General features: G+C 41.9%; 1 protein-coding gene across 1 annotated transcript; it reads left to right on the top strand.

Moving 5' to 3' along the window:
• Positions 1–3751: 3751 nt before the first annotated feature.
• On the top strand, positions 3752–27217 carry LOC308093498 (potassium voltage-gated channel subfamily B member 2-like; the record flags this gene model as incomplete). Its single annotated transcript, XM_080439835.1, has 2 exons — positions 3752–4294; positions 25241–27217. 2 exons carry the CDS (start codon positions 3752–3754, stop codon positions 27215–27217), a joined length of 2520 nt encoding a protein of 839 aa, XP_080295961.1.
• Positions 27218–27851: the final 634 nt, after the last annotated feature.

Here is a 27851-nt window from a genome sequence, read left to right as displayed (position 1 = left end):
AGTTTGATGTGCCTTTTCCTGCCGCACAGTGCAGCCCGTGCAGCAAGGATGCAAGCGCAGACAGGCAGCCCGCACTATAATGTAATATGCAGCCTACGCTGTAGCCTATAATTTAGCACGTCATCTGACATAATCATATCTGATACAATCATATCAGCTCTACAAACAAATATCGGATGAATTCAACACTTAATAATATCAACTACAAATGACTGCTGCTACTAGTCTAGTCTGCTTAGGCTACAAGACACAAGTCATCATCTACACGAATCGTTCAAGAACCAAACATTTTGATCTGGAACTTTCTACAGTTTCTACAAATATAACTACAACGCATTCCCTTTGCTTTGAGGTCTAATTAAGTCATCTTTTGTGAATATTAACTGAAGGGCAGCCGCAACATGTTTTTAGAAGTTCTCTCCGGAGAACTGAGCGATCTGTAGGCTATCGGAGAGGAGGGGCAGCAAGACGGAAATGCTCATTGCTTGGTGATCAGTGGTGGAGCGTAACCGAGTACATTTACTCAAGTACTGTAGCCTACTTAAGTACAATTTTGAGGTATTTTTTACTTTACTGGAGTATTTCCAGTTTTCAGTAACCTACTTTTATTTCTACTCCACTACATCTCAGAGGCACATATTGTACTTTTACTCCACTACAATAATTTTAAAACTTTAGTTAGTTACTTTGTAGATTTGTATTATTATCACAAAACATACATTACCCACCTACCCATTCCGTCCATTTGAAAATATCCGATCTGCAAGCTCACAATGCATTACGATGCTACGTACGCATTGTGAGCTTATACATCTGCTATTTTCAAAAGATTGTGTATACATTATGGACATTCTGTATAATGAGTTGGCCTGCTTTCTACTTTAGGTAGCCTACTTTAGTAAATTTTTATACCAATTGTACTTTTACTCAAGTACATTTTCCAGACTTTACTTGTAACGGAGTATTTCTATACATTGCAGTATTGATACTTTTACTTAAGTAAACAAATCGACTACTTTTTCCACCAGTGTTGGTGATCGTATGCGCTCGGGGACGGACTGGAGCTGTCCTTGGTGATGTACGGTTCAATCCAATTAGCAAGCTCGCTCTCTCTCTCTCTCTCTCTCTCTCTCTCTCTCTCTCTCTCTCTCTCTCTCTCTCTCTCTCTCTCTCTCTCTCTCTCTCTCGCTCTCTCTCTCTCTCTCTCACACACACACACACTCTCACACACACGCGCGCACTCTCTCTTCTCTCTCTCTCTCTCTCTCTCTCTCTCTCTCTCTCTCTCTCTCTCTCTCTCTCTCCCTCTCTCACCCCCCTCTCCTCCTTGCGCTCATCTGTTTATTTTTACACACTCGGACGCCAGCCATCCACTCTGGGCGCCCGGTTCAGAGTTCCATTATTCCTTATTCCATTATTTCGTCATAACGGTCATATCGCCCCATGGCAGCCGCTGATTCCTTTATAGTTTGTAGAATGCTGTGGCTGCAAGACAGATAGTCAGATAGTTGTTCATATTTTTTTTACATGGGAAGATGTGGAGCTTCACTTGTCTCTGTACTCACAGGAGGCTTAATACGACCGGAGATGGAAGGGAGGTGAAGCCTGCTAAGCTTGGCTGACTCCCTGCTGGGGCGAGGAGCTGGAAGAAGAACCATAGATACATTCTCAACAGGTATGGTACCGTTTTGCTCACTTTTTGCCTTAGAAGTGCACTTTGCCAAGGTGGTACTATGCTGTCATGTGCTTTCACTCTTCCCTAAATCTTGACTGATTGGTAATAGAAGAATGTAATAGGACAGAGTCTAATAATAATAGAATAGAATAGACGCAGGGGTCTTCAACAGGGGGTCCGGGACCCCTAGGGGGTCCTCGGAGTTACTACAGGGGGGCCGCTTGAGGAGAACTTTAGCCAAAAATAGCAGATCTACAAGCTCACAACGCCTTGTGCTGCAAACTTGTAGATCGGCTATTTTTGGCAAAAAGGTATAGGTGTAGACAGAAAAAAAGAGCCAAAAACAGACCAAGTTAAAAAAAAGTTTAATCTGAAACACAATTTTATACAATATAGAGGGGGTCCCTGCTTCATCTCTCTCTCAGCTAGGGGGTCCTTGTCCTGAAAAACGTTGAAGACTCCTGGAATAGATAGTTAATAATTTGGCTGAAATGATAAAAACTGTTTAACTAGTGAGTTTAATAGGACTTGGTATTTTAACAATGCTTTAGACCGTTTAATTTATGCAAAGCTTTTGTTTTAATATTTTATGTCTCTTAGAAATGTTGTTACTTTATTTTTTTATGTTAGGCTATTTGGAATTAATGTTTATTCAGAAATAATACAAATTATAGATAGACTATTATCAAACTTACAGTAATACACAGGGGCCAAGGAACATGGCAATATGTTAGGCTACATGTGTTTCATTCAAATCCATTTTACCAATTCAATTATGCATCAATACCCAACATAAAAAGTTGTCTTTCAGACTAAAGATATTTTGGGGATAGAAAGGCATACTGAGGCCTATTTCTGACCTGGCAGTCACGTGGCCAGGTTGTTCCTGACGTCTTCCTATGTCCTATGCTGTCCTAGGAGTAGATAGACTATAGACGATTCTATAATTAACTCAGGTAGGCTGCTGCTAGCGAAGCCTAATACCAGCACAGGGATTTATGGAACACCTATTATACAAACAGATAAGAGCCTCTCTTGTACCAGTGATCGCATGGAGTCAACCTGCCCACTGCCGGAGGACTTCTATAATCTTTACATAAATGTGTATACAAGTGAAATTGATTTCTACAGTGAAACCTCATTACATTAGCACAGTTGTGGTCAGAACAATGAATACACAAACACATGGTACAATACATTATGTATATTAACATCAGACGTTCAAAATTATATTGACCACAAAATAATAAGGTCAAATATCATAATATTTCATAATTGCATTATAGTGTACAGCAAGTCATGGTGTTCTTTGAGTAACGTGGAAAAAAATAGCTTCCATTCAATGCGAGAACAACACACAAAATGTTTATACCTACAATCCTACACCTGTAGGACAGAAATGTCATTACATATATTGCTATCTATTCATTAATAGAATGGTATTTCGTAATGTAGGAAATCGTTTTTTATTTGTCAAAAAACTGAATCACCAATATAATAGGGTTTCTGCATACCAGAGAGATCCTTGTGTGTGTTTTAAAGGTTATACATCATATACCCTAGGTCAGGGTTCAAGTGTTAAAATGTCTAAGAAACAAATAAATGACCATAAAATATTAATTACTATTTGTAATCCACCCCTTATAAACCCCTATTTGAACAATAAGTTTCACTGATCAGCCAGGTTCTGTTTGTTGGCTTTTCATGTTAGCATAAACCATCAAAAAACACCCTGGGTTGCAGCTGTGTTGTCCCAACATTCTATATACAGTCCTGCAAAAGTTATATAAAGATTAATGACACCTATCACATTATCAGTTTTGATTTGGACTAATAATGTCCTCCTTTTCTCTTCTTCTGTTTCTTCAGCCATGGACCTACAATAGTCGCAGGGTTGTGTTGTAATAAGAGCTTGTGAGTACAGAGGGCCTCAGCTTCTTTCCTGGGTGGAGAGATCGTGCCTGAGACCCCACTACCACCCATCCCTAAAAGCTCCAAATCAGCATCTCCCTGCTCACAACTCCAAGCTCTTTGGTTTAAACCAATAGTCATCACACCATCACACAAACAACACCCATGGCGGACAGAGGGACCAAACTTCCTCCGGAGCCTATCGACATCATCCGCATCAAGGCTCGATCCCGACGGGTGCGGCTCAATGTCGGAGGCCTGCTCCATGAAGTCCTGTGGAGAACGCTGGACCGGCTTCCCAGAACCCGGCTGGGGAAGCTAAGGGACTGTAACACCCACGAGTCCTTACTGGAAATCTGTGATGACTACAGCCTCAATGAGAATGAGTACTTCTTTGACCGGCATCCGGGTGCCTTCTCATCCATACTCAACTTCTACCGCACGGGCAAGCTGCACATGATGGAGGAAATGTGTGCACTGTCGTTCGGCCAGGAGCTGGACTACTGGGGCATCGATGAGATCTACTTGGAGTCGTGCTGCCAAGCGCGCTACCATCAGAAGAAGGAGCAGATGAATGAGGAGTTGAGGAGAGAGGCTGAGTCACTGAGGGAGAAGGATGGGGACGTTGAGGAGGAAGGATGCTGTCCTGACAAGAGACAGAAGCTCTGGGACCTCCTGGAGAAACCGAGCTCATCTATGGCTGCTAAGGTAAAATATCTAAAAAATATGTGCACTACATATGCACTCTTACAAAGGTAAAACCACCCTACAAAAAAGTGTTGATTTGTAAAATTCAGGTCACAAGAATAGTTAGGCACATTTTTTGAGGGGATTTCCTCTTTGTATAGCCCTGTTGCACCCCTAATGACATCTGAGAACGGGTTGTGACATCACAGCTGGCCATTAAAGTGCCATCGAGGCTCCTAATCCTCTTTCACCTATTGAATAATCAGATAAGAGAGTGAGAGATGGAGATAGAGACAGAAAGAGAGAGACAGACATAGAAACAGAGCGACAGAAAAGCCACAGGAAGATTACTGCCTCTTGCGATCTTCTACAGTGCAACTACAGTACTTAAATACAGTACTGTAGGTGCTGTATACTATATATTGTAAAGTTTGTTAAAAAATTCTCACATTCTCTCTGTTGATTTCTGGTCATAATCTCTTATAGCAAAGAACAAATAGCAAAAACTGAGGAATAGGTACTAGAGATTGCTCAGACTGTACGTGTTTACAGCTATCTGTAAGGGGCAGAATTCTCTCAGGGTCCAATTAAAAAGATTTGACAGTGGTTCCTTGAAAGTGAGGAATTGTTTAGTAAGTTTACTCTTGCTGAACTATATCTAATGTAGATGACGGAAAATAATAATAATGTCATATAATTAGAATTTGTAACATGTTACAAATTACACATTCATACTTGCTGCTTAAAGAGTTTTAAAGTCTTCAGAGAAAACTTTGATGAGAGAGAATAAGACGAAGTACAGGGATGTTGTAAAGGATATCATTTTTACTAATACACAGTCCCTGGCCTATGTCCAGTATACCCAAAACATTATACATCAAGTGGAATCATGTTTTGTTGACGTTGTCAAGTCTCTGTGACTACAGCTCTGCAGAGTGCTAGTATACAGTAAAACAATTCCCCAATGTGGTGTGACAGCAGCTATGCTTGTTTTACGACGAGTGTTATCGTACGCTGTAAATAAAGTTTGTATGGCGGTTAGCCAACAGCTTCAGCTTCCCAGAACAATGAAAGCAATCTATTTGTCCATTAGTAAATGTGTTGATGTGATTGTATTGGTTTCTGGTCCATTACTAAAAGCTCGTTGATGCACAATAAAATCTTTTCATCTTTTCTCTTGGACTGGGAAGAATCGTATTGACACTGGCACACATTTGGCCTTCGTCTCTAAGTGAATATTGGAAAATAGAACACTCCATTAGTTAGACTAAATGTCTGACCTTGCCGTAACTGTATGTTTGAAACTTTACCAAACGTTATAGCGTTAAAAATGTTAGAAACTTTCAAAACTGGCATAGCTATTGGTTTTGTCCTGATGACTGAAAACTGGATTATGTATCGACTGCTCTGCATTCTACTTAATTGAATCAAATCATGGAAGGAAAAGGGAAAGGGAAGAGAGACAAGGGAAGCATGAGATCTGGTCTGCATCTGCCTTTTATGTATTTGTATGTGTTACATTCACACATCGTCGCCATGTAAGGCACCAACCTCATTCAGTGTCTTGCTAAAGGACACTTCAACTTGGAGGAGCAGGAATTGAACCGGGAACCTTTGAGTTCCACAACCACTCTACCTTCTCCTGAGCCATTGCAGCGTGAGGTGAGAAAGGGCAAGAGCAGGGTACAAGAGGGGAAGGGTTAGAGGCAATATTACGGTGGGTTTTGGCAGATTCGCTTTTACCAGTTGAGTGAGGAGAAAGAAGACCACAGCACTGACGACAGTATGACCAGAATGTTTGGGCCTTTAGTTTCAATAGGCTGGGCTTACACAGGCCCAGGGTTTGACTGGTTTCCTTGGGTGGTGCAGTAGTCACAGATGTTAGGTGCGGGTGACTCCTTTTTAATTTCACCCCTTTATATGTCCTATAGATTAGCTACAGTACACAAGCAGCGCTGGTAGCCCCACTGCTGTGCTGCAGCTGGGGGAAGGAACTAATCGTGTTTCTGGGGAGACGGGCAATGTCACACTGTGACTGCCCCCGCTCTGAGACGACCTCTGGCTGGGAAACAGCCCATGAGTCAGGGTTGCTGGGTGTATACTCGGGGGAAGCGACGACTACAATCGGGGTTAGGAGCTGACGCATTGTGTGGCTTAAAGCTGACAAATCTATGCCTGCTTTCAACAATTCAGTCTGCATCAAGATCAGACAAGACACACAAAACCGGCTGTGCTGCACTGGCATACGTTCTGTCCACACACACACACGCACACGCACACGCACACGCACACGCACACGCACACACACACACACACACACACACACCTAGAACTGAAGCTTCCTCTTTGCTTATGCGATCGCAAAAAGAGCGGCCACTTCCAAAATCTGAAGATTCCCGGTTCCCCCTGGGTTAGTGTTGAAGTGCCCCTGAAGTGCCCTTGAGCAAGACACTTAACCCCTAACTGCCCATGTTGAGCAGGTCGTCTTTTTTTACCTAGATTGCAGGTGAAACCTCCCTCTTCCTAGCCCAGCCTTTGTCCTACCAATCCCTCTACCGCCCACACCTCCCCCACACACACTCTTGAGTTCATTTTCTAAGGGCAGGTTGGGTGGCACATGGGGCTTAGGATTTCCTTCAAGCAGTGTATCACGGAGGAGGAGGAGGCAAGGTGGGGTAATCCTCTGTCACCTGCTGTCTGTCCATTGGCTACGGGGAAGGACACGCAGTACTGAGCAGGGTGGCGCTCATATACTGTACTGTTGTCCAAGTACTTGCAGGGTACAGTACACAGCAGGAGGTGTGTGTGTGTGTGTGTGTGTGTGTGTGTGTGTGTGTGTGTGTGTGTGTGTGTGTGTGTGTGTGCGCGTGTGCGTGTGCATGTTTGTGGACAGACAGACAGACAGACAGACAGACAGACAGACAGACAGACAGACAGACAGACAGACAGACAGACTTTTAAAGGTTTTCTTTTCTTTGTGATAAGTCTTATATTTCAACACTGAGACTATATCAGATTACTCAGATCTAGGACATTCAGAAAGGAACATCCATTTTCATCAGTCATCAGTCATTAGGTGGAGATTCATCTTGGCTTAAAAAGCTTAGTGAGCATTTCAAATCCATTGCATTAATTTTACATTTTGTTTGGATTTTTATTATGAAAATAAAGGGTCACATTCAGAAAAGTTTACAGTACTTAATTTAATAGATCCATCATCTGCCATTCCACACCAAACGTTTTCATCAGTGTGTTTGAATATTTATTTACACATTATTTCACTGTACAATATTCCTGTCATCCTAGAAATATCATAAGTGTGCAGCAATTGCTTTAATTTGAATGATTCCGCTTTTACACTTTCAGAGTTAAATGAACACTCTGTATGGTAGAGAAGGTATAACTGTAAGAACAGTGAGAAGAGCCAAACCCTGAATTACACTTGTTGTGCATCGTTTCTAACACCAAAAATAGCAGATCTACAAACTCGCACCGGGTCAGGGCTCACGGAGCGGCGTGTTGTGAGCTTAGATCAGCCAATGTTGGTGCGGGACACCGGCACGCAACTAAGTATAAATCAGGCTTAAGAGGAGGAATAGAAAGAGTTTTTGACAATAGACCATGGGGATGTCCAGTGCACAGCGTCGTCAGTCATAAGTTTGAGTCAGCTGGAAGTCTGGAACAGTAGTGGTGGAGAGCAGCAATCATATACTGACATCATTAGCTTGTGTAGAGAGGATTGGAAATAATATATTGCCATGGTCAAGGTGTTACCTGTTACTGCACATACAGTATAGATGAATAGAAACACACACACACACACACACACACACACACACACACACACACACACACACACACACACACACACACACACACACACACACACACACACACACACACACATTCTTCTTATTCTGTTTTACAGTTTTGAGTTTTTACGGTATTATGTGTTTTGGTCACCTGCCAGTAAATCATTTTTAACTCAGCTGAACCGAGCTGAACTAAACTGAACCAAACTGAACCGATAAATCGACAGGGAGACATAGAAAGGGAAGTGATTTAATCTCCTTTGGGGCTATTACCAGAGACGCTGCTGCAAATAGACTTGCTGCCCAGACTCTTGACTGCCACATGTCTGTCTGGGAGAGGAGAGGAGGCAGGGAAGGAAGGAGGAACACAGATGGCGTGAGAGAGAAAAGCAAGATGTAGGTTCTGTGTGCATGTGTTCATGTTTGCCAGTGAGAAAGACCTATTTCGTCACACAACTGTATTTGAACGGCTTCCTCAGCTTTCGCTGCTCACAGGCACAAGCAAGTGAGAAAGAAAAGAGAGTGAGTGAGAGAGAGAGAGAGAGAGAGAGAGAGAGAGAGAGAGAGAGAGAGAGAGAGAGAGAGAGAGAGAGAGAGAGAGAGAGAGAGAGAGAGAGAGAGAGAGAGAGAGAGAGAGAGAGAGAGAGAGAGAGAGAGGGGGAAAACAGTTGAAGGAATGGAGTGGAGGGAATGATGGAGAGGACGGTCTGATTAAGAAGAAGAAGGGAGGAAATGAGTGATGGAGGAAGAAAAGAATGGGGGTGGGGTAGGGGTTTTATAGTGTTAATTCTCTGTCCCACACAACGGCCTCTTGATCCCCTGAGGGAATTAGTGTCCCTCATTCAGTAGTCCCCTCACCTCGCTGTAGTACAGAGTTCTCCTACCTATGAGAAGCAGGCAGTAAGTCTCAGGTAATCTTCAGGATACCCTACCACACCATTAAATACAGTGAGACTCAAATCCACCTGCCATTTTTCATTTGATTTTGAATCTCAATCCCTCACTCTTACGTGTGCTTCAGTGTGGGGGTGGGGGGGGTTATAGGAGCGAATTGTGCACTTTGTCCTGTTGACTGGGTTGCCCTCGGATATTCACATAGTACATGCAGACTCAGGGGAAGTGGGCTCTTTGGGATGCAGGGTTAGTCTGCTGAATGTCTGGCAGTGAAAGGAAGAAGATTAATATAGAGGGGAAAATGTGAGGAGAGTGCAAAGAGCAGATTAAAGTTAAAGTGCTGCTACTGACTTTGTTGACATTCAATTATACGCAGCTTTACTTTCAGTTTATAGTATAAACACAAATAGTACATACACACTTCAAGACAACATACTGTAGTGTAACAGCAGTGCATTCTATTGTCAGTAACCTATCAGAACCTTAAGTAGTCAGAAGCATGGAATTCCAAGTATTGTTCATTAGTATGAAGTGACTGGACACATAGGGCAAGATGTCAATAAGTGTGTTGCTACCCCCAGGGATGGGCATAGTGTTCAGAAGGTCACAGTGTGTGGGAGATGGATTGCTGTTCAGTACCCTAATAGCTCGAGGTTGAACCGTTTCACGGTGGGCATCTGTTGAGGTTGATTAGAATCTAGGGAGGGTTGACCTCACATGGAGACTGACCAGTGAAAATCTAATTAAGATGAAAGCCACATGCTCAGGTGACATAACAATTTGCAACATTGCAAATAACTGAGCACGTAATCATATTCCAAGATGAGTTCTGATGAGATCTGCACAAAATGTTAGTTATTTTTTTATTTCTCCGCATTTCAGTCTTGAAAAGTTTAGCACTGACAGCAATTTTGTATTGGATTAATTAAAATAGAAAATGTCTGCTTCATAATGTACTGTCTAATCATTTCAATTTCCCGGTCCAGATGTCTCAAGATCAGGATGTTACAAGTATGTTTCTAACTAATTAAATTCTCCTTTCCTCTCCTCTCCTCTCATTACCATTTCTTATTAGCTCTTTTCTTATCTTTAGATCTTTAAGCATAAATAAATGACAGGCCAGTGAATAGTTTGAAAAAGAGAACGTGAGCACTCATCAGTTGAGTATCTCACAGTTCATGTTTATTGGGTGCAATATCTTTAAAAAGATCCCCAGCACTCACTTAAAGTGAGTGCTAGCTGGTGATCTTTTAAAAGCCCAGTGAATAGCTTCAGCTTTTCAATGCATCATACTACATTGACATCTCTTGTGGGAACAGCTGGGAAGTCAGTCTAATCATCCTTACAACATGCTGACCTTTTGTGTATTATACCAAATGTGTAGCCTGCCTGACAACTGAGCACTGTAAATGTCAGTTGTGTTAATTCAGTGTAAACATATTATAGATTCAAGATTATATTAGATCCTCTATCCTAGGGGATCTTCGTTACACGATACATCTCTTACTGTAGGTCATATAGAAAATATATGGTATATATATATATATGGTTGATCAGTTCACAAAATGATTCTGTGTAGCACCAGCCAGGACATATTTCCCTTATTGCCTACTGCCTACTGCAAAGAAAGTGCTTTCTAGTTTGCCAAATGAGCCTCACAATAGATGCTTTGGTTTGGTATGGGGGTTGTAGTGACGGCCTTGCCTTGACACCTGAACACACTCGTCTCTTTAATTACAGCCCATTGATTGGCCCTGGGTGTCACAGTGACCAATCGGAGGGTTCGTTTCTGACTAATTACTATAATCACGACTCGGCCATCTTTGTCCTTTTGTCTCACCCTCTCCCTCACGCTGTCCCTCTCTCTGTCTTTCATTCCCCCTCTCTGTGTGAGTGTGAATGTGTATATCTGCATTAATCCCTATTGTTTAGGGCTAATCATACTGTTACTTTGTCTGGTTAAACAGCTGTCAAATCAGCAGGATCTCAGCGTATTCTCATATGCCCTTGTTCTCCTCATTGTCCATGAGAACACTGACAGCATTTATATGCACACCGCATTCACTTTATGTTTAAGGATAGGATATAATAGAATTGAATAGAACATTTTGCCTATAATGACATGCCCAAAATAGGGACGCCAGGTTGAAAGTGCTTAAATTTGTCTCTCATAGCCAGACGACCAAAGATCTGGTGACATCTAAATTCAATGAATGGGCTAAAAGTGGGTGGAAACTATTCTGAGATTTAAAAAAATAACCGCATCGCAGAACCAGTGCCAAAACTTCTAAGCAGTCCTTCATATTGGGATGGTGTCAGGATTGATTTTCAAAGCAGTAGGTATAGGTTTTCTTCTGGTTTCTCTGCCATCCAAGCCCATTCAATTCATTTAGATTTCCCCAGACGTATCAGTTGGTGGAGATCCCTGATAGTCTGGCTCTGCGAGAGTAGCTGAAAAGTAACAGTTTTGGAAATACAAGGTTTCCATGCGACAGCGACGATATGTTTGTTATGTGTACTGTCTAGGATGGGGGGGGGGGGGGGTAAATACGTATATCCCTGTTAATAAAATGTAGTTATAAAAAGTATCCTGATTGTTATCATAGAAAGTGAACAATATTGCATCGAACATACAGAAAGATACATGCAGTCCTCACGATTCTGGCTAATATTGGTATATCCACATTCCATATTAGTACATATATAATTAGGGTATTCTGCTACATGTTGCATAGGGCTGTTCCATTGAGAACATGCACATACAATATTTAACACAAAAAAAGGACAATGATTTCATCAAGGAGATAATACAGTTGATGGCAGAGCAGCTTTAGTCTTCATTTATTGATTTTCCTGTCCATGTGCCGTGGTTACGGTAGTTAGCACACAGGTTCTTCAATTAGTAAATTGGTCTGTTTGTTGGTTCCCCATCAGCTTTTGGTGATGCAGCTGCTAATCTTCCTGGGGTCAACACAGTAACATAAAAATGCATTTACAGTCATATATAAACCGGTGAGTTTTAGTCTAATTTGGGTTCAAGTGTTCTCAATGGAACCAGCCCTGTGCTGGGTGTAACAGTTATACCCCCAAACTATCATCACACCTCCTCCAAGAAGTTCGTAGTAGTGCTGTATATTAATAAAGTTACCTATAACCTGTTTCTGAGTTTTATGTAGAATTGATGGCCTATACTGGTGCTACAGACCCTTTAATCAACCTTATCTGTGGAGATCCTCTTCAGTCATGAAGGGTGAATGTAGATGAAGAGGAGGAGAAAGCTTACCCACATGAACCCTCTGTGAAAATTGGCAAACATTCAGCAAGCATAGCAGATTCAGAGTCAAACTCTTCAGATGAGCTTGTAGATCGGCTGTTATCAGCAAAGACATTTGGTCTAAAGCAGGGGGCCAATTAAAAACCTCTGGGGGACCCCGGTCAACCAAGTATATAGGGCTTAAGCGGTTAAAGAGGATTTCAAGCCTTAGGTCAGTTGATCAGGCTCAACATTAGGAATGGGATCTTAACGTATACTTTTGTATACATTCTAAGTGGATGTCAGGATGACCTGAGCCTTTGAATTATGTCAGCACAGCAAAATAAGAAGAGGGACAATGAAACGCCCTTACTCAGCAGAAGTAGCTTGATATATGTGATGTCTTGGCCTTGCATTCCATTTGGCCTCCACAAAAAGCATCAACAATCCAATAGATCCCATGTCTGTTTCATCCAAAAATACCTCCACATATTGATTAAGACAGCTAGGGTTTCTCTGCTGAGCTGGTTTTACCGCCCCTCTGTCATTCTCTCTTCCTCTCCTTTCATGCGTTCCTTCCCCGCTCTTTCTCCTCGGCCTCTCATCTGTCTCATTAATCTTCCCATTCTTCCTGCAGTACTCCCTATAAATGTCTCTCTCTGCTTCCCCTTCTGTCATTCATAATTCTTTCATTTTGATGATGATGATGAGGATGATGAGAAGGTAGGTTTAGAAGGTTAGAAGGAGCAGGCAATGAAGCTTTCTTACCAGGTCTTAGGTTAGAGCCCACTCGACAAACATTTTCAAGCTAATTGAAAATCTGCAACACCATCCTGCAATGAAGTACAAATTAGGATTCATTTTTGACAAGGAAGATGTTATTTGGGACCTGAGCGAAACCAGTGTTGAATACCTGAGTTAGTTCATACTTTCACCTACCTTGAGAGATTAGGTTACACTGTGTGGGCCAAAGTGGCAGACGTGTACAGGTATTGACACAGAACGTGCGGCTGGAGCATGAAGACCCTCCTGTCATTGTGCATGCGGGACTCGGGACCCATTTGTGGGCCGTGGACCGATTTTTATGGGTCACAACCAAGTAAATATCCCTTTATTTTTGGTTTCCTACATTTAGTTTTTAATTATTATTTCAAATGATTTTCCAAAATGTCCACCAAAAAAAGCATCAATTTTTAAAAGAATTTCATAAATAAAAAAAAACAAATCAATGAAATTCCATTGAGAAGAAGTGTAAGAATTGGTGAAAATAGCCGATCTAGAGCTTGTAGATCGGCTATTTTCAGTAGTTTGGGTCTCGGGGAGAAATTACCTTTCTCTTTTCTGTCTCGAGCTAAAACGTTTGGGAACCACTGCTGTAACTGACCAACGTGTAAGAGCTCAAACCAAACTTGTGAGCCTTTTATGATTTGTTCAGCCAGCAGGCAAGTCTGATTAGTTTCTCAAATACAATCTACTGTATATGACCGACTATCCTCACTGTTATTTGCAATTTATCAGAAATCAAATTTGAGTATTCTGTATTCAGAAATCATCAACCTATCTGCATTGGTTGTTGTGGTAGGATATAAAAACATAGGCGTGAGTAATGCTTAATTCTTCAACGCGTTGTACTACTAGAAAATTGCCAATCTACAAGCTCACGAGGTGACATGAATCGCAATGCCTTGTGACTTGTGAGCTTGTAGATTTTTTCGGTGAGCGACACTGTTGTACAATGAAGTTTGCACATCTTTAGAATCAGATTTGAATCAGACTTCGAGCAACCTAGGAATGTGGTTCAAATGTGATTTGCAAAAAAATAGTTTCCATGTGGTTCTTTGCTGTTCTGACTTGATAAAAAAAACGATCTGATTCCAATCTGGATAGGTCCAAAATTGGATTTGGGCTGCCAGTCTGAACCTAATCCTTGTGGGGTCCTGGTGGATGAGACAGTGAGAACATAGTACATACCACACAAGAACACACAGTCACCAGTTTGAATCCAGCCCATGTTGCGTGTCACTCCTCTCTTTCTCACTGAAATTGCATTTATGTGCACATAAAATGGCTGTAATTTGGTAAACAATACCAAGGCAATATTACTGTTACTACTGTAGGTGGTGCACTCAGTTTGGAGGGTACATGGAAATTAATCTGAATATTTTTTATTATCATGTATATTTGCATATAAAAGGAATTTGAGGTTGGCGCATTACACTGATGCCCTGGGCCCACTAGAAAAAAGTGATCTCAATGGGATTTTATCCTTGTTAAATGAAGGATAAATAAAAATAAAAAACAAAGACAGGGAAGCTGGAGCGTTCTGTTCACATTTCCATTTTGGCAGGTACCTGGCGGAAGTTAAGAACGATAGTTGTGGGTGCGTTTCTGTGTGCCAGCTGCTGGCACAGTAACACCTTTTGTTTTTTTTACAGTACTTTTGGGGCATTTTTATGCTGTATTTACATAGGAGAGTGTAGAGGCACAGGAAACCATGTGAGGAGTCACATTCAAACTCAGGTCCTTGCGACTCACACGGAGCATAATCAACGCATTCTCACTCCCAAGTCATTGTGTGATTGATAAACCACCCACCCTATAGAACAAACATGGGTAAATTCTCTTTCTACTGCACTGCCACCAAAGTGTGGCAGTGACACCATCCCTTAAAAAATGTGGATCACTGGCCAAGGCAAAACAGGCCTGAAAAATCCATCTTTCAGGAGGCCAAAGGGGGGGGGGGGTTAAATCTCACTTCTCCCATAGAAAGGTGAAGGCATTCACTGCCTACACCCCCCCCCTTCTCCTCTGCACATAATAGTGTTTTATATTTGTTGGTGCTATTGTATTTTTATGCTATGTTGAGGAATTTAATACATAGGGCCACAATGGAAATCCTTTTAGCTCAAATGTATGACTGTACCCTGTGCTGTTTGCATTTCTGTCTAATAAAGTATTCAATCAATCAATCAATCAATAACCCTCTTTCAGCAAATATTCGCCCAAGAATAGGGACACTAGGATTCAAGTGATTAATGTTATTATAGCTTCAGGTGTGTGGCTGCTGTGAAAGGGGTCTATACTTTTTTTTAAAAAGACTACCAGTTAACATCACATACTACACCTTTAAAAAGCTAGTGATACTCGTTGGGAAATACTGCGCTGGCTTCCCTTTTGTTCCTGAAATAATTGATTGAACCTGCTTTACTCTTCTGAATTACACAGAGAGAGCTCTAAAAGAGATGTTGAGAGTGGAGATCCTCGTCTCTGGGGCCACGTACGCCACAAGCTGGGTTCGGATCCGATTCTCTGGTGCCTCCCTGACATTTTAGTTGAGCAACACTGTCGTAAAAGAGTTGTACACCGAAAGTATAAATAATTCAAGAGCATATAGCACTTTAACTACTGCTGATACATCTGTTGGTTTAATGGTGCTTATGATTACAAAGTGCAACATCAGAGTAAGTGTCATGAACCCATAGTCGATAAACGACAGCGTAAATGGTCAAGTAAATAGAGTGTAAAATAATCAATTAAGTGCTACACAGTAACTAAATTACAATACCACAGGGTAAACATCAAACCCAGCATCTGTCTCGTTTTAACATACATAAAATGTGAACAAGTAACCAAAATACATCTGCATAGTATAATTAGCACAGGCAACAAGTATTGATACTGTAAAGGAAATTGGGAGTGTTAGGGGGTGAGGTGGTGCTGAAGAGGTGAATTTTCAGACTGCAGTGGAAAATGGGGAGTGAGTGTGCAGTCCTGATAAAATCAATGCAATTGCTCAGTCCTGATACAAGGACTGAGCAATTGTATTGTAATTTCATAGCAGTGGAGAGTATATCAGGCAAATGGTGATCATGTTCAGGTTCTATATATTTTATCGGCATGCCAACAAAATTTGACCCGGTGCAGCTCAGGTTTAAAGAAAACAATAACAAACAAACAGACAATAAATTAAATGAACATGACACTCATCCCGTCTGTTCAGGCACAATGCCAGCGTCGAAAGCAACCCACACAGTCACCTGGAGTTGTGTCAGGACTGATTAGCTGCCTTCACATCAGTGGCCAGCTTAAAGGGCTAAACCTGGCCTGCATACACGCAAGAGACACGTGTACAAGCCGGAAGCCCTCCTATTTTATGTATAAAAAAAAGCTTCTTTCAAATGTCTTCAACATTTTTGTTAAATCTGACTTTTTTATTTATTTTTTCCCTCATTATTAGGACTGGTTAATCATGAAAAAGAGAGAAAAAAGTTTCAGCAGACTGCTCATAGGTTGTCTTTTTCTTTCCTTTTTTTTTTACAGCTTGGCAAAGCTGTCAATAAACATTTATATTGGCAGCCGAGCTGTAAATGACATTTCATATCTGTCTTGTTAGATTATTGTTCAGGCATTTCTGCTTTATTAGGTAGTATAGCCTAGTGGAGACAGAGGGCTTAGAGAGGGGAGGTGATGTATGTGATGCCATGATTACTGTATGTGGCACGGTACAGTATGTTGAGAGAGATACCTCTCTCTCAACATGTCCTCCACTTGTGTCGAGCCCCTGAATTATAGAGATGTTAGCCATTCGGTTTTCCCAGGGTGTAAACCCTGATTTAACCCTGATTTATACTTTGTCGTAAGATGGTGTATACAATAAATTAATTAAGCATAAGACTCTCCAGAGGTGAGCCATTGACACCAGGCAAATGTCCAGCCAGCTCCCTAATTAATAGGAACTTTGGCAAAGAACAACCCGCTGAGCACTCCATAAAGGGCTCTCTATCTATTTGTCAGCATGACCGCTTCGCTTGATGGACTCTATCCCTGTGTGTAGGCATAGAGTGCGTTTGCGCATCCATGTTTGTGTGTGGGTGTGTGCATGCCAAGGAATGGCATCGTGCACATATGTTTGGATGACACAACAGTGAAAAAGACATTATGATTTTTTTTCTGCTATTGGGCCTCCAAGCACAGTGCAATAGAGCCTCTGATCAGAGATTTGCTCAAGATTCTTGTGTTTGTTCAATCAGACACTTAACTTCAACATTGAACCCATTTGGCATGAGCAATTTACTGCTTTAACTTGATTTCTTGGTTGGTTTGATCAGAGAAGATAGACACTCTGAATGTTGTGTAGATAGATGATTGTAGGTATATTGTTTATTGAGATATTGCAAGGTAGTGTAGTATACAGTAAATACACTCCCATAGATAGATTGCATCAAATATAAGCAAGAGCTTCCAAATATTGATTTGCACCCTCTTTGGCATAAGTCATGCTTGGCACTAAGACTGTGTCCTCTTTGTCAGTCTTTTATGAAGGAGTATGGTTTTCATTTAGAATTGTCTGGTCAGTGTATTCATGTCTATTCATTAATGTTTGCGCAGCCATAATAAAAAAATGTGGTAGCACTAAAATGTCACAAGTTAAATGGCTTTTTTGGTTAGCGTAGTTAGCGTGCCGACCACATCATGACAACCTGAATTCAAATAAGTCAAACATGATTTTTTTAATCAAGTTAATGCACTGCAAGTAAAATCCTCAGTGTTCATTTAACTCTGAAAGGTTTGAATCATCTACGGTCCAGCTTGGCCATGCACTTCAGCAAACACAATTGGCTGTGTTCACAGGTGGGAAGCCGGGTGCCCTCCTCACTGTCAGGTGAAAACAAGCTGCTGACAACTTCATGTGTATCTGAGGAGACACGTGGTTGTCTACACCCTGACACATGAACAACTTTAGGGGTTAGGCAGTAGCAGGGATTACACAAACTGGAAATTGTAGACGCTTTTATCCAAAGCGACTTACACTAACTAAAAAGGGGAAAATGGGGGGAGGAGTGTTGAAACATTGAAATAAATGTGTGTCCATTTTACACAGTAAAATGAACACTGGGGATTTTACTTTGTACATTGCAATCATCAATGTTGCGATTGCAATATGGTTGCAATAGGCTCTGTGCACAACTGTAGTCCCAGGTTTTCAGAGGGTGGTATACCTATTTCCTGTTCCAGTTCATTTTCCTATGCCTTTGTTTGATTGGCTGGACAGAAGATTTGAAACACATTCTGACACTTAAAGGTGTCTTATGTGTTTCCGGTCCAAATCAAATCAAACAAAGCTATGGAAAAATAAACCGAAACAGGAAATGAGTATGCCACCTTCTGAAAACCTGGGACAACAATATGCACACTGCGCAGAACCTATTGTAGGCATGCAATTAGAAGCTGTGCAGCTAACGGGTAGAGCTGTGACAGTTAATACTTTATGGGATAGTTCTCTCTCTTTCCTGTGATTCTGTCTCAGTGTCGTTGATTTGCCATCAGTCCATCCCCAGGCTCACCTCCTCCTCGTCCTCCCTGGAGGTATATCATGGTCTGATGTGGAGTCCACACAGGCTCTGTTGTTGCAGTCTGTCCGCATCATTTGTGTAATCATATTTAGCCAGACAAAGCTTGGCAGATTTTCCACCCTGGAACACACACACACACACGCACGCGCGCACGCGCGCACACACACACACACACACACACACACACACACACACACACACACACACACACACACACACACACACACACACACACACACACACACACACACACACACACACACACACACACACACACACACACACACACACATACACTGTCTGTCAATACGACACAGACTGTATCTGTAAATCTATTCGATGCCATGGCATTAGTCCGACGACTCATTGTTCCAGAGTACCATTAGTCAGACGGCCCGATAGTTAGATGTGTTATTGAATCAAACTGTGGATGTGCATGCTAGACATTTCAATCAAGCTGAAGGTGCCCTATTGTTTACATCTGGCCTTCAATGGTCATTGAGTTTGGGCTTTTTAATCACTTCAACCCTATATACTTTGTTGACCACGGTCCCCCAATGGTCTATATTTCCCCCCTACCATTTTCCCTCTGTGTGTGTGTGTGTGTGTGTGTGTGTGTGTGTGTGTGTGTGTGTGTGTGTGTGTGTGTGTGTGTGTGTGTGTGTGTGTGTGTGTGTGTGTGTGTGTGTGTGTGTGTGTGTGTGTGTGTGTGTGTGTGTGTGTGTGTGTGTGCGCGCGCGTGCGTGCGTGCGTGTGTGTGTGTAAACGAACTAAAAGGACTGAGGACTGGAGTGTGGATGGGATGGAAAAATAGTAACAGTGATGGTATTCTCTCCTCGAACAGCGCTCTGTGGGTTCTTACATACATAAAATTTGAGAACCCAGATCCCTGTTAGAGGGCAAAACCTGTGTATATTGTAACTAGAGTTATAAAATGTAACAATTATGGCTTAATAATTTCATTATTCTACACCTCTCGATTGTCACACCTTTTTTCATCCAAAACTCGATTATGTTTTCAATGCAGCCTAATATTCATTAACACCAAATTTCATGAAATTTACCCACCAGTTATCGACTTTGAATGTACCGTAATTGTGACCTTGTCTTTTCACTATGTCAACCCAAAATTAATTATCTCTTTTGGGAAGCCTTCTGATTGTTCCCACCATGTTATTTTTCTAAAATTCAGAACTTGAAAATCTGCCCAACTGTTCTCAAGTTCTTGCGAACAAACATAATCCGACTGGAGCTATCACAACAATATCTCAACTTAACTGTCAGTGATAAATCAACACACAATGACACTGGAATTTGCTATCCTCAGCATCTATACTGATGGAGAAGAAAGGTGGATTGCTTAAAACATAACCCTGGCTCTTTGGACAAAACCTTGAAAGAGAATTGTGATTGCATACACAGAAGGGCATCATGTTTGATTGACAGTTGAGAGCCAAACATGTTGGAGTTCAAGGTGCAAACATTAATCAACAGAGCCAGTATTAGTCACATTTTATTTTTTGACTATTCGAAAATAGCTGTCTATCTACAAGCCCAGAAAGTGTCGCATGGTGACTGGTTGTGAGCTTGTAGATCAGCTATTTTTGGAAAATGTTGACAAATATTCTCTTACGGGGGTCCCTGCCTGGCACAACATCTATTCAGATGGGGGTCCACAGCCAAATACATATCAATGTGGGGTTCATGAAAATGTGAAAATGAAAAACATGAAAATGTTTGAGAACCACTGTTTTAAATAAATATTTTTAGAATCTTTAGGAAGGTATTGAGCTGTAGAAGTGCATTTGATCATTTAGGCTAATATTAATGTGATTAAATAAAGGTTGAATAACTGAATTAGTGTGATGATTACAGATACATTTGAGATTTACCTCAGTTAGTTTTTTTTCTATAGTGTTTTTGCTGCATTTTCTTCATCAATATTATAAAGTATCCAAATTGGTTGGTGTTGAGCTTGTTTGTCATCATATCTTGCTTCATCCAGGATTTGCCTCGCATTATTTATTTTTGTCACACCATAATGCTTACTAAAGAAATCCAGTAAGATATCTATCAGCCATTTCCTTCAGATAGAGCTCTCATTACTTCTCCTTCCAGCATACAGTGCATAAGAAAGCTTGTGTGTTCCTGGATACCTATTTAGATCTGGCCCAGGGTGCCAAAGTCATGACATTTACCTGCCATTAAGACATTAAATGTTGTATGGTGGACACAGTGTTACCCCAATACTTAAAGATTCTTGTCCTGTCCTTTCCATTTATTTCTATCTTTCTGTCATAGTTTAGTTTTTAGCTTATGTTAAAGCTGCAATCTGGGACTTAATTGAACAACTAAAGCATTATTTTAACCAATTTATATGGTAGAGTATGTTGATACCATATAACTAGCATACCTACAGTGGTCGGAGGTGGTCTCATTACTCTTCCATTGAAAAATGTATCAACTGGCCAAAAGTGGGGATTCCTTCATAGATGAGTGTGAGATTTTTGGTTTCCCACTCGGATGAGCGGAGTTCGAATCCTGGGTTTTACAGTTGTAACTTTGTTGCTTGGATTGTAGCTTTAACCATACTGAAATTGTATGATTTTGGAGAGGAAAGAACGAACCAATAACAGTTCTGATAAATGGTAGTGCTACCTCACTTTTTTCCATGTAGACGATGTTCTTTTTTCTCTGAAAGTTGCATGATATATGATGCTGTAAAGGCCATGTTAGGGGACACTTTCAGCATGACCCTGACACTGTGTGGAGACAATTTTTCACTCATGTCCTCTAGCAACAAGGTTGTTGCTAGAGGACTTTGAGTTTTATGTAGACAGTCAAACAGTATACACAAAGGCTTGACAAATGTTCTATTAATGGTAAACAACAAAAGGTTCACATTATTCATTCACTTCACGTTAAAACTATTTTGATCATCGCTGCTCCTAGTTCTGTAATGCAGCAAATAATAATAAAAATGTAATGTAGATATTGTAGTCTAGTATCATGTCAGCCACTAATTACCTCCACCAAGAAGGTCATGTTCTCACCCCTGTCTGACTGTCAGCACTATATATCGAGCAGTTATGAACAGATTTGCACAAATCTTGGTGGAAAGGTTGGTCCTGGGCCAAGGATGAACTGATCCACTTCACAATGATTGGCTAAAAGGTGGCGTGGCACAATCACTTCTGAACAGATAAACATAACGCCACAATACTTTGATTTTTTTTTTAACTGATTAACCGGTCACACCATTTCATTGTCAACCTCTGAGTATTGTGCACCATGTGTAGGCCAATGCATAATGGGTACATGGTGCCAGAAGCACTGCTACAACTGACTGTAGATATACTGCCACCGACCGTGGCAGAGATCTGTGTTCTACTACGCATGTTTTCGTTTCGTTTCGTTTCTGTGTAAGCTCCATCGTTTTATCTTGCTTGGTTTCCAAGAACGGTAGGTTATATTAGAACAATCTCCTCCTAGAGCACAGCTTCAGTCTACAGTGCATTAAGATGCTTATACTCATGACGAGCTGAGTTGTGATCAAAGGTCAGGAAGTGAGGATTCTATCAAGCCTTTTAACACACCGTTGATTGGCTACTTCCAATAGTTCAGCTACTGTGTACGATACAGAGCACAATGCTGCTGACAGTATGATGCCTCGTGTCAAGATTGCAGTGCAAATGATATTAACTCATGGGTAGGTAACATGTAGACTGCTCGTCTTACAGGCTGCTAAGCTGTGGTTCAATAGTGGTGAAACACGCTTTCAGCCTGTCCCTGGCTGCTACACAGATTTGAAAATACACCAAAGCGGGGTGGAGGAGGTTGACACTGTGACACCATAGAGATTGATGACATAGAATCATTGGATGCATTTGCTCCCGGGTGGCCACGTTCTAAACCACAGTGCCTCAAATACACTAGAAGAAAATAAATTAAATTGACTGATTGTTTGATCGATATTCCAATGCATTTAAACTTGTATTAGATACTACAGCCGAGTGAGAGTGTTACAGAGAATATAGCTCTTTAATTTTCTCTTTCCCCACAAGACTAGGTTTGGCTGCTGAATCAATGATTTTCTTTTCTCTAGCACTAATTGTAGCACTTGATCTCTCCCTGAAGGTTAAAACCCCAGTTCTCTACCTGAGACCGGGGTTCAAACGCCACATTATCCATTTGTCTATGGCCAAGGCACTGACCATCTACCTGCATGCTCATTGAAAGTACAGCGTATCTGTGGATGGGTTTTCAAGCCCTTGGCCGGACATTTCAGGATAATGCTAATAGGATTGTGTTGCTATCTATAGGAAGGATAGAGAGAGGTTAGAAGTGGTTACTCATTCTTTCCCTCCCCCAACAGGAAGAATCAAGGAAATAATCGGATACCTTCTTCCCTCCTCGCTGGAACTTGACACCAGCATGGAAAACTTAATATCAAAAATGAAAACCCCTTGTTGGTTTCAGAAACGCTGATAGGGCAGAATGTTGCTATAGGACTCATGCCACAGTAGCTATACATAGAAAGTGTTGAAGAAAGTGTCCATTTACATCTTTTTCAATTATCACAATGTAGGTAAGGTACACAGTAAAACCCTCAGTGTAATGAACCGTGTCAAATCAGTTTTACATTTTCTTTTGCCAGTGAGTGGTTGCCTGTAAGAAACAATTATACAGTATGTGCTTACTGTCTACAAAAGGCAGATTTGGAATGTTTTTATGTAAGGAGGGAGAGGCCAGTTACATTCAATCTTGTCTCAGATCTTAGGGGCCATGCACATAGGGTGTGTTACTGTGTTAGCATGTGTGAAAAAAGTGAGATGCAGTGCTAGGGGTAATAAACAACACATTTCTCCTTTTCTCCTTGCATTTAAAAACAAGGAGAAATGGGGATGTCGGTTGCTATGACAACGTACTCCGCCAACATCACACACTGTACAAAGGCCTACATTTTTCAGCAAGACCTGCTGTGTTATTTAATTATTTTCTAACTTGAGTTGAGACATGGATATTCTTGCAATTCTTGCCTTTGATTTGGCATTGGATTGTGAGCTCTCTAATGCTGGTACAGCTCATACTGTAGGTTATATAACCATGGTACAGCTGTTCCAAGGAGAAAAGTTCACAGGTCCCACCCCTTCTGTTTTGTGATTGGCCACTTTTTCTAAAGCTGACATTGATGAACAGTGCTGTCCTGCAAAAGTTGAACAGAATTAACTTTGGTTGGACGCTGTCCAACTGACTGCATCCCATCAGAAGAATACAAAGAAAACACAACAAAGTTTTAAAAAGTGAGGTGCAACGTGATGTAAAAAGATGTGCATTAGGCACATTTACATTCGTCTACAATTAAAAACCAGAGGCACTGAAAATCTGACATATGCACCCTGTGTGCATAGGGAGTGTGTGAGCAGACTTCAAATGTTCCACAGAACACAAACTGTAGCCCTGGTTACCCAAGTCTGTATTTGTCCCTAATCAAAAGCTCAAATAAAAACCAGTGATACTCTGGGTTCCTAGGATCTGAATTCTGAACCACTGTTATACAGGAAAAAGAAGTCATCTACAGTGCAAAGAGAGTACATTTTATATCTATCCGCATACTTTATTTTTTATAATCTCTGATATAATATGCTCTCTAGCAATATTTATTTCCAGGGTATCTCTTAAATAGCCACGTTGTACATTGAACACCCTTTCTGGACACTTCTGGAAGTGCTATAGGAAGACAAGTTTGTGACAGTTTCAGTGTTATCTCTAATAGACAGGTCCATGGCCAGGTCAGATGCACTGAAGTGCCACTGGAGGCAAAAGACTGAAAAGGGAAGAGAAATAGAAGTGGAAAGAGGGAGAAATTGAGAGGACAATAAAAGAGAGGAGAAAGAGAGGGAAACGTATATTGAATGGTGCGTGCGTGCCTGCGTATTATATCATTTATTAGTAGTGACAGAACAAAGGGTATTAAATCTAATTGAATTCATGAATCAAGTCTCAATACAGCAAATAGTCAAATATATGTGTGCCTTTTTTGTGTACATGTTTAGGTGAGAGAGACTCGGAGACTCAGAATTTGTGCTGAGCACCACCCTACAGTTTTAAGCTGGAATTTAGGGTGGGGCAATTATGAGAGGTGATATATTTGTGAGGAAAATTGTGTGGCTGGGGGGGGGGGGGGGCAAATTGAGCAAGATGGAGGTTAGAGGTAGGCAGAAGGTTAAAGAGTATTTTTAGGCTGCGCTTGCTTTATTTAGACAGGACAATAGGGAGACAGGAAGTTGAGGGCAGAGAGAGGGAAAGACATGCAACACAGATCTCCAGCCAGAATCTGAGTTGCATGTTACAGTTTAGTGTTATCTGTGACAGACCGGCCCATGCACTGTCTGTTAGAGATAACAGACAAAGCACCAGCTCTGCCGGTTCTTTGTCTGATATGTGTCAGTTGTACACTAACTGTATAGAGGAACGATAGCTTTGCCAATCAGTTGAAACCATACTGTAATAAAAGCAAACATAATTAACATGTTATCTATTTCCTCTCCTTAATCTGTTGCAAGATATATCACCATTCCATGACAACATTTAAGAATTAAACAATATGATGATTAGAAATTAACAAGGCATTTGTGTTCTGTGTGTCTTCCAGGTCCTGGCCATGATCTCTATCCTGTTCATCATATTATCTACCATCTCCTTGTCCCTCAACACCTTACCAGAGCTGCAGGTGGTGGATGAATTTGGCCAGTTTAGTGACAACCCTAGCCTGGCCCATGTAGAGGCTATCTGCATCGCCTGGTTCACCATGGAGTATCTACTGCGTCTGCTCTCCGCGCCCAACAAGTGGAACTTCATCAAGGCTCCCCTTAATGTCATTGACCTACTGGCTATCTTGCCTTACTATATAACGCTCTTCCTGACTGAATCCAACAAGAGTGTGCTCCAGTTCCAGAATGTGCGCCGTGTGGTCCAGATCTTCCGCATCATGAGGATTCTGAGGATCCTCAAGCTGGCCAGGCATTCCACTGGGCTCCAGTCTCTGGGCTTCACTCTGAAAAGGAGCTATAATGAGTTGGGGCTGCTGATCCTGTTCTTGGCCATGGGCATTATGATATTTTCTAGCTTGGTGTTTTTCGCAGAGAAGGACGAGGATGCCACCAAGTTCACCAGCATCCCAGCCTCCTTCTGGTGGGCTACCATCACCATGACAACTGTTGGATATGGAGACATCTACCCACAGACTCTGCTGGGGAAGATCGTTGGTGGGCTCTGCTGCATTGCTGGTGTACTAGTCATTGCCCTACCCATCCCCATCATTGTCAACAACTTCTCAGAGTTCTACCGCGAGCAGAAGAGGCAAGAGAAGGCCATAAAGAGGAGAGAAGCTCTTGAGAGAGCCAAGAGGAATGGCAGTATTGTCTCCATGAACATGAAGGACGCCTTTGCTCGTAGCATGGAGCTGACAGACATATTGGTGGAAAAAGCAGATGACAGCAAACCCGTGGACAACCAGATATCGCCCAGCATTTTTAGCTACCACAAGCACTTCTCAAATACAGAAGGGGCCAGCCCATCCCGCTCACAGAACACACACTACCAGGAAGTCGCCCTACTGGGCTCGCTTGATAAATTCAAGGCCTCCCCTGTCAAAACAAGCCCACAGCATCTCAATGCCCAGCGCCTGGAGGACACTTACAACAAGATGACGACCAGTCAGGGGAAGAAAACAGAGGAACAGATGGAGATGAAGGTGGTGGCGTCCTCGCGTGCAAAGCATTCTGTGGCTATAGAACCAACCATTGCTGAGGGCAACTCCAGTGAAAGCTTCTCTAGCACGTCTGGGGAGGGAGGACCTACTCCAAATGTCGGAGTAGGTCAAGGCATTACTAGACACCAACGCGTCCCCCCGCCCTTGGATCTCAGCCAGATCAGCGCCATTGAGGTGAGCAGACCTCCTGAGAGCATCCAGTCAGGGGCCATCATAAAAGAAGGTCTGTACGAGTTTGTGTCCACTACCCCTGACTGCAGTGGAGTGGGAGTAGCGCCCCGGCCCCAGAGTGTAGAAAGCTATGGGATGTCCTATGAGAGTATCCGCAGCTCTCTACTAGGTAACATCACACCTCAGCGGGCGAGGCCCCTCAATGTCAACTTCATCACTTCCCAAGATGAGGCACTTGCAGCGATTATGACACCAGTGGCCACACCGGCCTCGGCTAGCTCCCCCAGGCTTCCCCAGGCAATATCAGACGACACGGTTTCCAGGCCCACAATGGCTCTTGGTGCTACCTTACAGGAAACTAAGTCTCCATTGGAGCTCTTGCAGTCTCCATCCCTAGCCCTGCACTCTGTCATTCCGAGCAGCTCCCCGGGGGGAGGGGAGGGCGCAGTGGTCAGGGGCTTAGAAGGTGAAGGGCAGATCACAGGCTTAAGTCAAAGGGGAGGGAGGAATCACATGGGGAGATCTGCCGTTGTTTCAGGCACCAGTGCCAGCCCGCTGTCACCTAAACCAAGCCCTCTCAACTCAGTAGGGTTGGAGGGGGGAGGATCAGTAGAGAGCGGAGAGAAAGTTGAGAATCACTTTATTCTGGAAGGAAGCCTAACGCCACCTTGCGAAACAAGCATGTGACCCTGACATTTTAGAGAGTAAGGGTCAACAAGTGGAGGCATCAAAGTCTGAGGATGAACAAAGACAAAAACACATGCTGATTAAGCTAAAAGTATTTGAAAACTTGGATGCTGTGGACGTCTGTCTGAAAGCAAAGAAAAGACTGCTACTGTTGCATTGATATTTTGGGGACTAAACAGGGAGGTTGTTGCAAAGTGTGGACAATTGACAGTGGATTTTGTTCACAAAAGGTGAATGAGAATATTTATGAATGATATGAAATTATTTTGTGTCCAGTTCTTTTTATGCGCTGTAGCCTGTTATCAATCGCAAGTTCTTGTTGTACTTTTTTTCTTCTGAATTGCAATACACAACCGGGTCCGGAGGGATGGGGGTTGGGGGGATGGGGGTGGAGGGGCTGGGGGCGAGGGGGGGCAATTTGGATTTCTTTTTTCTTTTTTTTGTATAAAGTTCTAAATAATTTATGGAGCATTATACCCTGTAAGACTTGAAAATTGTAATACCGGTATGATGTTCCGTTTCATTAATGTTCCTTTATGTTAATATTATACCATTTTGTCTTCATTTACAGAGGGATCAGTTTTGTCATTTGATCAGCCTAGATGCTACTTTGTTTCATTGTCATATGGGAGAT

The sequence above is a fragment of the Gymnoscopelus braueri genome, assembly GCF_963280865.1.
Source record: "Gymnoscopelus braueri genome assembly, chromosome: 10".
Lineage (NCBI taxonomy): Eukaryota > Metazoa > Chordata > Actinopteri > Myctophiformes > Myctophidae > Gymnoscopelus > Gymnoscopelus braueri.
This window is presented reverse-complemented; position numbering and strand designations above follow the sequence as displayed.